Genomic DNA, 16810 nt, shown 5'->3' on the forward strand with positions numbered 1-16810 from the left:
GATTTTACAGAAATAAGGCTTCTATTTCCTCTTCTCCACCTGCTCTTACAGGTGAATGGCCGCAACATCCTCTCTGTGGATTATGACCGAACTCTAAGGACAGAGCGTATCTATGACGACCATCGCAAGTTCTTGCTGAAGATTGGATATGACCCAGCTGGTCAGCCTGCCCTGTGGATGCCAAGCAGCAAGCTGCTACCGGTCAACCTTACCCGCAGGAGCAATGGGCAACTGAGCGCCATCCAGTGGGGAGCAGTTTCCGAGCGGCTAGAGCACGATGAGCAGGGTCGCGTGCGCTCCAGGGTGTTTCCCGATGGGAAAACTTGGAGCTACACTTACCTGGAGAAGGTTAGAAATCTTGAACCCTTGTCAGTGTAAATCAACTGTTCTTTCACCTTATGGCTTTTTATTTGTTTTATTTGATATATTGTTGTCAAATAACATTTAATAACATTTATTAGTTGTACTTTCTTAATCCGTAATGTAGTATTTTGGAATTTTATACCAAATCAAAACTCTATAATACCATGTTTCTGTTCTTGTCCCAGTCCATGGTGCTTATCCTGGCCAGTCAGCGTCAGTACACCTTTGAATACTCTGAAGGCGGGCTTTCTGCGGTCACCATGCCCAGTTTGGCCCGTTATACCATGGAGACGGTCCGCTCAGTAACCTACTACCGCAACCTTTACCATCCACCTGAAAGCAATGCATCTTTTGCTGTAGATTACAGTGAGGATGGCAGGCTAATCCGAGTTCTACAGACCGGCACAGGGCGGAGGGTGCTTTACCGCTACCGCTGGCACAACAAACTGGCAGAAGTCTTGTACGATAGCACTCGGGTCAGCTTCACCTACGACGAGACGGCCGGAGTGCTAAAGACAGTCAACCTGCAGAGTGAAGGTTTCATCTGCACCATCAGGTACAGGCAGCTGGGCCCCCTAGTGGACAGGCAGATATATCGCTTCAGTGAGGATGGCATGGTCAGTGCCCGCTTTGACTATGCCTACGATGGAAGTTTGCGAGTCACCAGCATCCAGGGTGTCATCAATGAGACACCGCTTCCGATTGACCTCTATCAGTACGATGACATCTCAGGTAAAGTGGAACAGTTTGGCAAGTTCGGAGTCATCTACTACGACATCAACCAGATCATATCAACTTCGGTTATGACATACACCAAGCATTTTGACGGGCACGGACGGATCCGGGAAATCCAGTATGAGCTTTTTCGCACCTTGCTCTTCTGGACTGCGGTGCAGTACGACGACATGGGCAGGGTAACTTCGAGAGAGATGAAAATCGGCCCGTTCGCCAATGCCACCAAGTACGGCTATGAGTATGACGTGGATGGCCAGCTTCAGGCCGTCTACCTGAACGATAAGATGACCTGGCGCTACAGCTATGACTTGAATGGAAACATCCACCTGCTAAGTCCGGCTAGCAATGCCCGGATCCTTCCCTTGCGCTACGATTTGCGGGACCGCATCACCAGACTGGGCGACCTTCAGTACGAAATAGACGAAGATGGCTTTCTGCGACAGCGAGGAGCCGAGGTCTTCCAGTACAACTCCAACGGACAACTTGAGCGAGTCTACAGCAAAGCGAGCGGCTGGACTGTCCAGCACCGCTACGATGGCTTAGGAAGGAGGGTTTCCACCAAGTCCAGCCTTGGTCAGCACTTGCAGTTCTTCTATGCGGATCTAAGCTACCCGAGCAGGATAACTCACGTCTATAACCACTCGAGCTCGGACATCACGTCTCTGTACTATGACTTGCAAGGGCATCTGTTTGCAATGGAGATTAGCAGTGGAGCCGAGTTCTACATAGCTTGCGATAACACAGGAACCCCTTTGTCCGTTTTTGGTAGTGATGGAGCTCTGTTGAAGCAGGTTCATTACACCGCCTATGGGGAAATCTACTCAGACTCTAACCCTGATCTTCAGCTGGTCCTGGGCTTCCAGGGAGGGCTCTTTGACCCGCTATCCAAGCTGATTCATTTTGGGACGCGGGATTATGACATTATGTCAGGTCGCTGGACTGCTCCTGATGTTACAGTGTGGGAGAGGATGAACAAAGACCCCGCCCCCTTCAATCTCTACATATTCCGCAATAATGACCCCATCAGCAAAGTGCAGGATGTGAGAGAGTACATCACAGGTAAGCTAACTGATGCCGCCTTCCTTTCTGTCTGCATGTACTTAAACTGTTCTTTAGAGGTGTAGCATAAACCAGCTTTTGGGCCAAAGGAGTTTCAATCTGTGCATTTAACAATAGTTTAGGAATAAAAACTGCCAAATCATCATCTAGCAAAATCTATTCTTCATTGCAAGGAAGACACTTTGATGAAGATGATGTTGAAGATCGATATACGCAAAGCAGGAGATGTTGTTTCTTGGTTGCTGAGGTTGGAATTATAGTTGGAGCACACTCTATATATCCAAATGTTTGTGGACACCCTTTCTAATGAATGCATGTACCAATGCACACACAAACACAGCCTGCCAAGTCCTTGTAGAGAAGTTCTGCCAATAGAATAGGACTTGCTAAAGTAGATAAACTCCAGCATTGAGCTATGGAGCAGTGGAAGAACTGTGTTCTCTGGAATGATGGTGGTGGAGCTCCATCCAGTACTTTTTGTTTTTGATCTCAGAAGAAACCCAAAGTGAATGGGTGGTAATGTTAAGTTTACTGAATGCTAGTTTTCTAAATTTCTGACATTGTGTTTTTTACAGATGTGAACAGCTGGCTGGTTACATTTGGGTTCCATCTCCACAACAGCATTCCTGGTTTCCCCGTGCCAAACTCTGGAATGACACAAGCTTCTTATGAACTGACCAAGAGTGACGTCTGGTATGATCTGCCGGTACGTCATTCAGTAGGTTTTGGTGCTAAATGCTATGAAATTACAGCAGAGTCTACAGATACAGATCAGTTATTATACATTGATGTTAATTGCACTGGGATGTATGTACACAGGTCCACCAGAAAGTGGCTAAAGTGTGGATTTCTTCTTCCGTTTAAGAGAATAGATGAAAGGTTCTGAATTCAGACCTTCAGCAGAATGTCTGTTTGTTTCAGAGAGTCAGACATGAAATATTAATGTAGGAAGAGCGGTTTCTGCAAGCACATGAAGGACCTGGTGGGGGTTAATCCTTTGAGCTACCTCATGATTGGGCACTGACCTAAAATGTTCTTTTTTAGGTCAGCTTTGCAATCCAGCAGCAGGTCGTCCGACAGGCCAAAGCGTTTCTGGCTTTTGAACGGATGCCACCGGCCCACTTGAGCCAGACCTGGAGGTTGGACAAACCGTGGCTGTGGTTCGCCTCCAGCGATTCCCTGATTGGCCGGGGAGTGATGCTCGCTCTCTACAGAGGAACCGTGGTCACCCGGGCCCTCAGCATAGCCAACGAAGACTGCGTCAAAGTGGCTAACATCCTCAACGGCGCCCTCCACCTGAAAGACTTGCACTTTATTTTAGACGGCCGGGATACACACTACTTTGTTAAAACAGGAGCGCCCGAAGCGGACCTGGCAGCTCTGCGGCTTACGACAGGTCAGAAGGAGCTGGAGAACGGCGTGAATGTGAGCGTGTCCCAGTCCACAGCCGTGTTAGCGGGCCGGACGCGGCGTTTTGCGGACGTAGAGCTGCGACGAGGGTCTCTAGCACTACACATACGCTATGGAGCCTCCCTGGATGAGGAGCGTGTGCGTGTGCTGGAGTTAGCACGCCAGAGGGCACTGGCGGGCGCTTGGGCTCGGGAGCTGCAGCGCGTGAAGGACGGAGAGGTGGGCATTAGGCTGTGGACAGAGGGTGAAAAAAGGCAGCTGCTCAGCGGAGGACGGGTTCAGGGATACGATGGATATTACGTTCTCTCGGTGGAACAGTACCCCGAGCTGGCCGACAGCGTGAACAACATTCATTTCCTTCGACAGAACGAGATCGGGAAGAGATAGCAGAAGAAAGACCTGGAGATTACCAGTAAAGGAAGTGTCTTATTTAAAGACAACTCGTAGTATTAATTGGGAGCAGGTGGCAAAGGAAGTGAATATATATATATATATATATATATATATATATATATATATATATATATATATATATATATATATGTATATGTGTGTGTGTACATATATATATATATATATATATATATATATAATGAAATAAATATGTAAAAAAAAGTTAAAACAACGCTGTGCGTTGTGGAATGTTAGTGTGATAAAACCTATTTAAAATTTAAAGCCTTATCAAGGCCAATACTGTGGAGCACAATGATGAATTGTGAACTCTCTCGGAGTCTAAGAACAGGCCAGGATTCTAAAAATGTTAATACATTTATCTGACTATTTATTAAATATTCATTTTATCAAGCACCCTTAAAATATCTGCTGAAAGAGATGAATAATTTAATAGATCTGAGAAAAAGAAAATGTTTACATATGCATACCTCTGCACCACTGGAAAAAATACCACAGAAGAAGTTATGAAGTCTTGTTATCATATTTATTTATCAGTTTCTATCAGTGTTTTTCTTTATTGTCATTTCTCCCCCTTAGTAGTCTCAGTGTTACCGTACTGTGTAAAGTGTAAATGTGATCATTTTACTGGGGTTTGTTTGGCCCCTGAGAGGAAACATTTTTGTTTTTGTTAGTTAGTTAGTTAGTTAGTTAGTTAGTTTGTTTGTTTGTTTACTTTGTATTTCCATACTTTATCATACCAAATCACATTTGAGAAACTGATCAGATGCTATTGTGGTACAAATTTTGTGGTATAGCAAATGAATAATATATACCATATAAATAAGATTAAGGAAACAGCACAGCACAATAATCCTGTATGTGTATTTATGTAAATGAGTGTTTACCTGCTTTTTTTTATTCTAAATATTTAACTGCTCATTTGGTTACAGCCCCTGATGAAGACAACAGAAGTTTTGTTTATACTTAACCAATAAAAAGTCAAATAAAAACACTTTTTCTTTTTTCCATACAGCAAACTTCTATCTATAATCTATAATATTTATAGATTATAAGATAAAGAGATATAAGATAAAGAGTGGTAATGCCTATTTTAAATACTGCTTAATTTTCCATACAGGATCAGTCCAACCGTGTGGTTTGAGGTGCGCTCCACAGTTTTAGCTGAGCAGCAGTTTGAGTCTCACAACAGGTTGCATAGTGACAACCTCAAAACCAGACTCAGAGTGAACCCAGGGTTCCCATAAAATAAAAACAACAATATATTTAATTCCGAATTTTTCATTTTATAGGAATAATATCCTGTATTTTACAGAATTATAGTTCAAATATGGCACACTTATCATATAGCATTTTACAGCATTGCATTATAATAAATATACTAAATTAAACAGAATTATACTGCATTATGGTGTGTTACAGTGCAGTGCACATTATATAGTATTATACTGTACATATACTGTATTAGGCTGAATTATATTGAACTGCGCCTCATTATGATCAGGTTTAGTTGAAAAAGACTTATATAAGAAGAAATATTAAGTATATTTTGTATATGATTTATTATGTATTACTTTTATAAGAACTTGATTGATACTCCAATAAGAAACACTTATGCCTCTCACTGTTCACATTGACGCCTAATCAATCTACAGTGGAGAAGCTGGGGAGACTGCTGCACCGTATTTCTCACTGTGGCTCAGAGAGAGCACAATAGCGCAGGACTTTGAAGTGAGATGAGAGATGAGAGGGCACGGCGGAATTAACTTTCAGACTTGGGAGAGTTTCCGTCGACATAACGCACGCCTAATCCCGCCGAGAAAATCTCCTCCAAACTCGGCCGCTTTCATCTGGGCTGCAGAGGGAGGAGAGTCGCAGAAACACCCCGACTCCGTCTGACTGAGAAAAACTGTGTCATTATAAAATATAACTAATGAATGATCAAAGGGAGGAAAACCAACATACAGCGTCCACTTTACCATTCTCTCAATATGCAGATGAGCATTATCCTATTCTGCAAAAACAGTTTAGACAACATTCTACAACACTGTGTTATACTGCATTCATACGGCACTGTGGAGCATTTCACAGCATAACACTGCATCTACAGGACATCTACAGGACATTGACAGCATATTGCAGGACCGTGTACTGTATTACACTGCATGATACAGCATTTATAGGACATCTGCCATTGAGTTGTTTTCTTTTATTTTAAGCGGTGAGTATAGCACGCTGGATTACTCCACAGTAAATGCTCTGTTTAATGTAGATCAATAGATTTAACCTCATGGAATTTCTTGCAGGTATTTATTAATAAGCAAAACATAACTCACTCTTTTTGTTTTTACAGAGTTTTAAGGACAAGGCTTCTTACAGGTTTAACAGTTTGAGGATATCTCACAGGAGAGGAGCTTCAGGCCCCGATTTCTGGCTTGTTGTGACACCTCTTGGCCAAAATCTAGCACTGCTCAGGCCGAGCGCTGGCAGCAGACCGGGACGTGGGAATCGGTGTCGGTGCAGACAGACTGCAGAAGCCAGAGTCAATACTGACCAACAGCAGTCTGTTCCAACTGTGGACATGCTGGTAGGAGATTTATGCCAGTAGAAGCAGGCAGGCTGTGGAAGCAGAGCTCCAAGAGAACAAAGCCCAGCCATTGTTCAGAATCTTCAACAGTTTTACTGCTGAAAACGGCTAAACAACCATTATTCTACTTTTTAAATGTATGTTCATTTCCCTTTGAGCTCCTCTTTTAAAACATGTATGGGTTTATGTGTCCAAAACATAATTATCATAATTTTATTCAATTGTATTAGAACTGTAATCAATTCTAAATTGTAGACATTACCTTTAATCTCTTTTTATCCTTTAGAATCATGAATTTATGTGTCTTTAAAACTGATGTATGTAAATGAGCTCTGTTCTGTACTCTGTTCTGTAGCCCTGACCTGTCTCTCAAAATGTAGCCTGGGCTGAAACACTCCTTATAGCTTCAGTATGAACAGCTGGGGCTAAACTATAGGAGGCAGAATAGGCAGATACTGTATGTACAGTAGGTTTTTGTGACTTCACAGAAACAGTATTGATTATTTTTTGTTCCACAGGTTTCCAACCTGTTCTCACACACTGAGGTGTACACACACACACACACACACTATATGGACAGAAGTTTGCTTTTTTCATAGAGGAACTGTCTCTACTGTCCAGAGAAGAAGACATTCTACTAGATTTTAGAGGTGGAGAATTGCTGTGAGGATTTGATTGCATTCAATGACAAGAGCATTAGAGAGGTCAGGATGTTGGATGATGATCACCACCCCACCTCATCATCTCCAACTCCCCAACTCCAAATTGATCCCAAAAGTACTGGATGGAGCTCCTCCACCATCATTCCAGAGAACACAGTTCCTCCACTGCTCCACAGCTCCTTAATGCTGGGGGGCTTTATACCCCTCTAGCCCACGCCTGGCATTATTAGGCAGCATGGAGCCAATAGGGTCATGATGTTGATCTGCTCCAGAGAGTCCTATTCTATTGGCAGTACTTCTTCTCTACAGGGACTAGTGCAAGCTGTGTGTGTGCATTTGCACATCTGTGTCAGCAATGGGTGCAGCTTAAAGTAGCTGAATGTATTTATTAGAAGGGATGTCCACAAACTTTTTGACATTTAAAGTAATGTCTCTCAGCAGTGAGATCATGTTTACAGTAGAAGCTCCAGATCTCATCAGATCAGATAAAGCAGGTGAACATGAATTCAGTAAACAGGAGAAACAAGAGCTTCTCATTCTGAAGAAAGAAAGTAGTGAGATCTTGTTGGTGAGCTAGTTTGAAGAACAGAACTCGGTTCCTCCAGGGTTCCCCTGGACGCCCCCCAGTCCAGCCAGCACAGCGTGGAGGATGTGTTCACCTCCATCAGCAGCAGCAGCAGCAGCAGCAGCAGCAGCTCACCTGATTTACCATCATTAAGCCCTGATTTACCACCAAACCAGGTGTTGATCTGAGGAGAACTCTAAATAATACTAGAGAATAATACTAAATAAAACTTTGGAGATGTTCTAATGATGAACACTGTGAAGGAGAACCTCCACCACTTTCTGTAGGAGTGTTATTATTAGTGTTTATTCTGATATCAGTGATTTACTGAGCAGATCAGCAGCTCTACTCTCTGATTTATCTACATGTGTATGTTTTTACCTTCCACATGTCAGAAGTCAGAAGTCATGAGGAGCACTGTGGGATGACTGGGGTTTGCATTTTGGCAGAATTCCCCTCTAGATAAGAAGAAGAGTAAAGTACACTGTGTCCGTTGGTGGCGGCACGTCAGGAGGCGGCCGTGGGTGGAGGAGGGAGGGGGCAGCAGCTGATTGGCTGTAAAATGAATGAGACCAGCATTTAAAATGCACTGCCACACACTCGTCTGATCTAAAGCAAAGGGAAACTGGCCTGAGTGTGTGTTGCATGTGAATGCGTCAGCCATGAGTGGATGCCCTTACTTCCAGAGAAAACACCTGTGTGTATTTCTGCACTGGAGATATTTACCATTTACACCCACATCAGACTGACTTCTACTAAACAAACCCAACGATCATATCAGAGCAAAACAAACCGCCTGCCTCATGTTGACTTACTGTGAGGTGACGGTTCAGGTGGAGGGAAGGTGAAGAACTTGCTGCTGAATTTCTTTTTCTGTTGTTTTTAAAAGGTTGGTGAGTAAACAGCAGGTGAAGGAGGAGGATGTAGATGCTGCTCAGAGTGGGGTCAACAAGGCCAGCAAAGGCGGCATCGTCTACGGAGACTATCTGCAGGTAACACACACTCACCTTTCACATGGTTTAATGCAGAAAGCTACAGGTTATACACACTGATAAGCCTAAACATTAGGACCAGATGAAGGCAACAGTGTAGATGATGGTGTCTCAGTACTGCCTGTGAAGGTCTGAGTTCTCTGTTAGACGTTAACTGAACCGTCGGTTCTCCTACTCGACGTGTTGGATATGGAGAAATGGGCACCGTGAACATCTGAGACACTTTGACGAGCTCCAAGGTTTCGAGGGACCCCTGTCAGCGGTGCTGAGAGCCTACCTACAGTCTCCTGAGGAGGTGCAGACCACCCACAGGTGGAACTGACAGAAGTTCTACTGCAGCACAAGAACCTACTGCGTGCGGAGCTGTGGAGCTGCAAACCAGTCAAAGTGCCCATGCCGACCCCTGTCCACCGTCACCTACAATGAACACGTGAGTGTCAGAACGGAACCTCGGAGCGATGGAAGAGGATGGTGGTCTGGTCCGTAAACTGCTATTTTCTTCTGCGGTCTACCTGTGCTCGGTTTACCTGTGGAAGGCTCTGGAATAACAGGACCGATCCGCTGCAGCTCCACCTCACAACTTTCAGGACATAAAGGATCTGCTGGAACGTCTTGGTGCCAGATACCACCTTCAGAAGACTGTAGAGGGAGCTGTTTTGGCAGCACTAGGAAAAACTACAGTGAATTGGTCATGATGATGTTTTGACTCATCAGTGTATATATCTGCATTCTCTAGCTCTCTTAATATATATATACATTATATATATACACAAATGTAGCTATATTTAAATTAAATTAAAATACAATTAATTAAAAGTTGACATTTGTGATTTGCATGTCAGACTAGCTCAGTCTATGTGTTATAGCGTAGCTGTGCTTGAAGAGGAACTTGAGTGAAGTCTTCAGAATCGCAGCTCGAATACATTCAGAGCAGGTCTGGTGTGAAGTGGTGTAACACCGTCCTCTGAGGGTGCTTCAGACCCATTAAACTCTTCAGATGTCTGATTCCATAAATAAATAAACAAACTTAAATATGACATTTTAACATATAAAACAATATAAAATAATAATATACAATAAGAACATATCAAACTAATTTTTACATTTTAAATTATTTATTTTATCCAGTTTATTAAATTCAGTGGATGAATAGTAGTTTTGTCTTATTTCCATCATCAGTTTTTATTAATTGAGGCTCTTTTCTAAGACAGAAGGGTTCAGACCCATCACTGTAAAAATCCTTTGTTGTTGTAACTTAATCAAAATAATTACCCAGGCTTCCCTAAAACAGAGGCAATTAAAGCTCTAATGGTAAGTTAATCAGTGTTATGGTTTAATAATGAATTTAGTTCAGTGTAATAAAATCAATGATTTTTACAGTGTACAGTAAAACTGATCAATTAAAATAATAAAAGTATTTGTATTTATGGTTCTGTAACCCGTCCTCCTGTGTCCTCCTCAGCTGGATAAGATCGTCTCCTCTCAGCTGCTTCAGAGCGACCTGAAAGGAAACAAGATCCACGATGAACACCTGTTTATCGTCACACACCAAGGTGAGCGCCAGGTGAAGCTAACCGCATACTGGTTCATCAGGCAGGTAAACTCTTCTCAGAGTGTGTGATGGGTGTGGTCTGTGCTTCTACAACACTGAACACCTCAAACAAGACAGACTGAGCCTGTAAACAACAACAACAGCAACAATATCAACAACAACAATCATAATAATAATAATAATAATAATAATAATAATATCAACAACAACAACAACCCACTGAATAATAGCAAGCAGCTGATTGAGCAGCAGGCCGATGGACAGTTCCATAGAAACCATTCAAAAATAATATTAACATATTTCAATAAAATATATTATTTTTTTGTGTTTTATTAAGCTACAGTTATTATTAGTGCAGTTTTGCTGAAATAGAACCTTTAATTTAATGTTCATTGTTTCATGTTCTGTTTTTCCTCCAAATGATCAAATGATTATTGTTTTATTATTATTTTATTGTTATTTTTTAAAAATAGAAATACAACAATATAAATGTACATGAACATAGACATGCAATCATGTGGGCACAATTTCATAAAATACAAAATCTAACGTGTGTGTGTGTGTGTGTTGCAGCGTACGAGCTGTGGTTTAAGCAGATCTTGTGGGAGATGGACTCAGTGAGGGAGATCTTCATCAGCGGACATGTGAGTATGGTTCAGCTTTACTGCACCTCAGACACACAGACCTGCTCTAGAGCAAAGATGAAAGCAGGGTTAGTGCGCCCCCTTTGGTCTAATCTCACACTCTTGTAAGGTGTAATGAGGGAACAGTAACCCACAGAATAAGAAGGACCTGTCCAAACCAAACCTGACTTTAAACAGGACAGTTCTGTTAACCTCGGACAACATAGCCCCACCTACAGCCCCACCTACAGCTCCACCCACAACTCACATCAGCTCTCACACAGACGAACTCTCAGACAGGGGCGATGAAACCGTCTGTTTTACGGAACCCTTAAACACTGTAGAGTTCCCCACTCACAACTACACAACCTACACACTACCTTCATCGTACTCAGAGCCATAAAGAGTAGATACTAATAACTGATAGTAAATACTACATTTTCTACTAAATACTAATTCATCCATAGTAAATACTGAATGATTCTTAGTGGATACTGAATAATACATCATGGATACCAAGCAATTTAAAGTCGATATAAAATAATTAATGGTGGATACTGAATAATTCATAGTGGATACTGAATAATTTTTTGTAGATACTGAATAAATTATAGTGGATACTGAATAATTCATAGTAGATACTTAATAATTCATAGTGGATACTAAATAATTCATAGTGGATACTGAATACTTCATGGTAGAAACTAAATAATTATTCATAGTAGATACAGAATAATTCATAGTGAATATTAAGTAATCCATCATACATAATTAACTATGCATAGAGTATATTGAATAATTCATAGTGGATACTGATAAATCTATATTAGATCTAATAAAGTTTATCAGTCAGGTCCTAATAATAATGAAAACCTCCCTGACCTCCTCTCCTCTGTAAACGCTTCCTCAGGTGCGTGATGAGCGCAACATGCTGAAAGTGAACACCCGCATCCACAGGATCGTGATGATATTCCGGCTGCTTGTGGATCAGTTTGCTGTTCTGGAGACCATGACTGCTTTAGACTTCTTCGACTTCAGGTTTGTGGCTTTCATGCTGCTAATCAGTCCTTCATTAAAGGAAGGCAGGTGAGCTGCTGGAGGAGCTGAACAAACCCATACAGTCTGGAGCTCACAGAGAAGATCAGCCACAGAACCAGGAGGACTACATTCTCCTTTTCCTTTGACCTTCTGCCTGGATGTAGCAACTTTTGATGCTTTTACAACATCTCCTGATTGTTGATGACATCACCATGCTCCAGGTTTCCCTTCCCCCTCTCACCACCTCCACCTGTCGTGGAGAGAAAACAGCTGGGTCAGAGGCTAGAAGTATGGAAGGAGCTTGCGGAATGAATTCCCTTATTCACATCGATTTGTGTGTGTGTGTGTGTGTGTGTGTGTGTGTGTGTGTGTGCAGGGAGTACCTATCGCCTGCCTCAGGTTTCCAGAGTCTGCAGTTCAGGCTGCTGGAGAATAAAATCGGGGTTCCAGATAATCAGAGAGTTCCGTATAACAGACGCCACTACAGGGACAACTTCCGTGGCCAGGAGATCGAGCTGCTGCTGCGGTCAGAAAAAGAGGCCACACTGTTGCAGCTGGTGGAGGTACAGCAGCACCACCACAGCAACCACAGCACCACCACCATTCACTCTTTCCTTAGTAGAGAATAATGGAAAAGGCTACATGTAAGCCTACTTCTAGAATACTTGTAAGGCTACTGTTGCCTTACAGCTTTTTTGTAAAGGTTACCTGTATGTAAACGTTTGGGCTCACATGTCGCCTACTTATAAGCCTTTGTTTGTATCCTTGTATATGTGTAAGTCTACTCATAGCCTAGTTGTAACCCTTTCTATGTATTCTACCTGTGAGCCTACTTGTAGACTACAAGTAGGCTCACAGGTAGAATACATAGACAAGTTAGACTAGAATACATAGACTCATAGCCTAGTTGTAGACAGTAGACTTACACATATACAAGGATACACCATACAAGAACTAAGGCTTATAAGTAGGCAACATGTAGGCCCAAAGTTTACATACAAGTAGACAATAACAAAAAAAGCTGCTATTTCGGTTACATGTAGACAATAGCCTTACAAGTATTCTATAAGTAGGCTTACATGTAGCCTTTCCATCTCTTGTAAACCTACTTTTGTAGCCCACTCACAAGCATACATGAGCATACTTGCTGACCACATATTGATTGCTTGTGAGCCTCCTTGCCGTCTGCTGGTGAGTCTATTTGCAGTCTGAATACTGCAGTCAACTTGTAATCTACATGTAGGTCTACTTGCAGCCAGCATATTGATTCCCTGGAAGCCTACAGTGTAGATGTATACTTGTAGACTACTTTGTAGTCTACTTATTTCATGCTGACTTGCAGTCTGAATGTGTGAAAACTTGTGAGTTTACTGTTGTAGCCCACTCCTAATCCTGCTTGAGTACTGTAAATCTATTTACAGCCAGCATGTTGATTACTTGTAGATCCACACTGTAGCTTACTTGTAGGAATCACTTGTTGTCTACTTATTTTCACGCCTACATGTGACCTACTTGTAATCCTCATTTGTAAATCAGTGCTCCATGCGCCAGTTTTCGAAGGCTTGCTGAGTGGCCCTGACTGATGATCTGTTCTGTAAACCATGATCTGACCACAGTTCTGACCTTCTGGACTCTTTTCATGTCCACTGTTTTGCAGAAGTGGCTGGAGAGAACGCCGGGTCTGGAGGAGGATGGTTTCAACTTCTGGGGAAAGCTTGAGGCCAACATTTTTGAGGGGCTGAGGAGAGAGAAAGAGAAAATCGAGGTTTGATATTTCTGTCTTTGGCTGCACTTCTCCGCTGTGCTTCAGATTTCAGACATAAAAACAGGAAATAACAGCTTTCCTATCGGCTCCTGATAGCAAAAGCCAGACTCTGAGATGAAAGAGGAGCTGATGGCAGATTTTATCAAGCAGAAGGAGCTTTTCGTGAGCCTCTTTGATGAGAAAAGGCACGATCATCTACAGAGCAAAGGTGCGCACACCCCTCACCTCTGATCCGATGTTAAGTATCACTTAGTTGACACTTAAAAACCTCTCAGCTGTCGTTTAGAGTCGACTGCCTCTTCTGTTACTGCTTACTGTAAATGAGCCATGTGGGTGTGTGTGTGTAGGCGAGAGAAGACTGTCCTATAAGGCACTGCAGGGGGCCTTGATGATCTACTTCTACAGGTAAGAAATCTCTCCAGAAACTGAAATAATGATTATGTACAGTGAAGCGGTGGGCTGGCAACAATAAAATCTAATGTAGTTCATCAGCCAAGACGAGTTTGATGTCTGGAGTTTAAGAGCCGATGCCCCAACTGGCAGGGTGGGGGTGGGTGGGGTGGGGGGGTCCCATCTGCAAATAGTCTGCAATAGTCTAAAGCAGCTCATTACATTAGCTCAGCCTATTAATGTTAATTTCTCATTAGTGCACATTTAGAGGGGGGCAGGGGGTCATGTGCCCCATGTAAAAAACGTTAATCTCAAGTCATTTTGGAGCATTTCTATTTCCATTGGTCCATTTGTCATGAAATTCTGATATTTGAGATTCACATTATGGAGAAAAAAATTGGACAAAAACGGAGCTACAAGGTCCATTGCAAAACCCTTTCATTTAAAACCCCAGTTCACAGTGTGTGGTTTTACGTCCAGTTGACAACTGATCTGAGTTCAGAAAGCTCATTAGAAGACCCTAAATACAAACTGCCCTTTCTCTCCATGTGTCTCTCAGGGAAGAACCAAGGTTCCAGGTTCCATTCCAGCTCCTGACGTCGCTGATGGACATCGACACACTGATGACAAAGTGGAGATGTGAGTGACCTGACCAGACTACAGCTAATAACTCACTCCAAAGAATTCATTGATCAACCCATGAAACCAATCAAATGATGCTTTAGGTTTTCATCATTTATCAATAAACTCGTTTGGTCACATGACTTCCTCATAAATGTAGCAGTTGGGCGTGGAGGTGTTAACTGTGCTCTTATTGGCCGTTTCCTCAGATAATCATGTGTGCATGGTGCACAGGATGATCGGCAGTAAGGCCGGAACAGGAGGCTCGTCAGGTTATCAGTACCTGCGCTCCACCGTCAGGTAACACCTGCAGCACAGCACCAGACCTGAGAGGTGACACTGTGGGCACTGTCCATAAGGCTAAACCACCTCACATTAGATCACAACTGGCATAAACCTGTATCAGCCCTAATGAACTAGTATTCTAAAGAATTTCAGTGCTGAAATCATAAAGTCATAAAGTCAGAAGCAGGTTTTTGATAACAGACTGTTATGTAGAAATAAGCTTTTATATATGGTCCTCATTAAAGGCATATGCAGGCCTTATTAACACTGTCCGACAGGTATGCATAACCACCCAAATGAAACTCCTCCTCACCGTCAGGTCCAGAGACACAAAAGACAGACATAAAAAGCCATTTATTTTATTAATATTTTAGTATTTTAATACTATAAAATACTTTATGCTAGTATATTATTAATATTAATTATTAATGTTATTAATACTTTTACCTTTCTAATGTATAATGTTTACTTTAGCACATATTTAGTCATTTAAGATTATACATTCATATTCATCACTTTTTTTGTGATATTAATTATTTAATATTTACTCCTTTTCAGTACATTGAGGTATACTTTCCACTTACTTTGTCCATAAGTATATTAGTACTTTAATATTCTACTTTTAAGTACTTCAGTTATAAACACATGGTTTTATATGTATATACATATTTATATTTAAATAGTTTATCAAATTCTATATATACTATATATGGTGAATGGTGTACGATTGGAACAGATTATTAGGGAATATTCACCGCTGGATGATCAGATCATTCTTCTAAAGCTGTGGTTCATTAGACTGAAACACCTTCCGTCCACCTGGGATCAACCCTGCACCGACACCACGGCTGCTGATGAATATGCATGTGTATGTAAATGAGTGTTTGTTGGTTTTGTTTCTGCAGTGACCGCTACAAGGTGTTTGTGGATCTGTTTAATCTGGCCACGTTCCTGGTGCCACGAGACTGGGTTCCCAAACTGGACCCGAACGAACACGCCTTCCTCTACACAGCCGAGTATTGCGACAGCTCCTACTGCAGCAGTGAGGACTCCGACTAGAGGGGGAGGAGTCCGACTAGAGGGGGAGGAGTCCGACGTGTTAAAGACTGGACATGGACAAGAGACCACTGTTACAGTCCGACTGCGACATTACGGGACTGTAAGGCACATCACAATCAGCTCCAGCTTATTGGTTCACTGAATGAACGAGGTCACATGGCTAAAGATTGGCCTGCATTATTTTAGGACTAACGGACTGTTGTTGGACTGCAGGAGCATTTTCATTTATTTCAAACACTCGATTGGTTGGAAGGCTAATTTGCATAATATCAAAAAAATCCTAACTTCCAGCGGACGTTTATATTAGGATTAATCACCGTTATTCTAACTAGCTCAACAGGAATCAACTAACAGCAATTCTTGTTGCTTTTACCTCATTTATGTTTATTCTAATGTTATATAGTGTGAGATATATATATATATATGTGATGCTGTTGTTGCTGTCCCTTTAAACCATTACAGAAGTCAATGTAAAAATGGATTTTATTCAAAACATTTTGGAGCATTACTATTGGTTCATTCTCCATTAAACACCCAGCAAAATTTACATTATTAATTATTAAGATTTTTTGTAAAACAGCAATAATTATATATATATATATATATATATATATATATATATATATATATATATATATATATATGTGTGTGTGTGTGTGTGCATATATATGTGTGTGTGTGCATGGGCCAAAA

The 16810-nt window shown here is 41.8% G+C and overlaps 2 protein-coding genes across 3 annotated transcripts in view; both read left to right on the plus strand.

The window, feature by feature from the left end:
- LOC140540562 (teneurin-3) overlaps positions 1–4037 on the plus strand; it is a 192860-nt gene extending 188823 nt beyond the window's left edge. For both annotated transcript variants that reach the window (XM_072662912.1, XM_072662913.1), the window contains 4 exons: positions 52–348; positions 549–2157; positions 2733–2863; positions 3202–4037. In XM_072662912.1, coding sequence (XP_072519013.1) covers positions 52–348; positions 549–2157; positions 2733–2863; positions 3202–3954 — 2790 coding nt within the window. In that variant the 3' untranslated portion in view covers positions 3955–4037. The remainder of the gene's footprint in view (positions 1–51; positions 349–548; positions 2158–2732; positions 2864–3201) is intronic.
- Positions 4038–8445: 4408 nt separating this feature from the next.
- On the plus strand, positions 8446–16117 carry tdo2a (tryptophan 2,3-dioxygenase a). Its single transcript, XM_072663826.1, has 12 exons — positions 8446–8489; positions 8682–8784; positions 10247–10337; positions 10910–10980; positions 11870–11997; positions 12374–12560; positions 13655–13762; positions 13859–13970; positions 14110–14167; positions 14712–14791; positions 14983–15073; positions 15964–16117. Exons 1-12 carry the CDS (start codon positions 8455–8457, stop codon positions 16115–16117), a joined length of 1218 nt encoding a protein of 405 aa, XP_072519927.1. The 5' UTR covers positions 8446–8454.
- The last annotated feature ends 693 nt before the right edge of the window (positions 16118–16810 follow it).

Source organism: Salminus brasiliensis, chromosome 19 (assembly GCF_030463535.1).
Source record: "Salminus brasiliensis chromosome 19, fSalBra1.hap2, whole genome shotgun sequence".
Lineage (NCBI taxonomy): Eukaryota > Metazoa > Chordata > Actinopteri > Characiformes > Bryconidae > Salminus > Salminus brasiliensis.

What these genes read in the sequence shown, in the direction of transcription:
- tdo2a (XM_072663826.1), top strand. Translation starts at nt 8,455, where the DNA reads ATGAGTGGATGCCCTTACTTCCAGAGAAAACACCT. An exon ending in TCTACGGAGACTATCTGCAG is followed by an intron (nt 8,785 to 10,246) that starts GTAACACACACT and finishes TGTCCTCCTCAG; the next exon opens with CTGGATAAGATCGTCTCCTC. An exon ending in TTAGACTTCTTCGACTTCAG is followed by an intron (nt 11,998 to 12,373) that starts GTTTGTGGCTTT and finishes GTGTGTGTGCAG; the next exon opens with GGAGTACCTATCGCCTGCCT.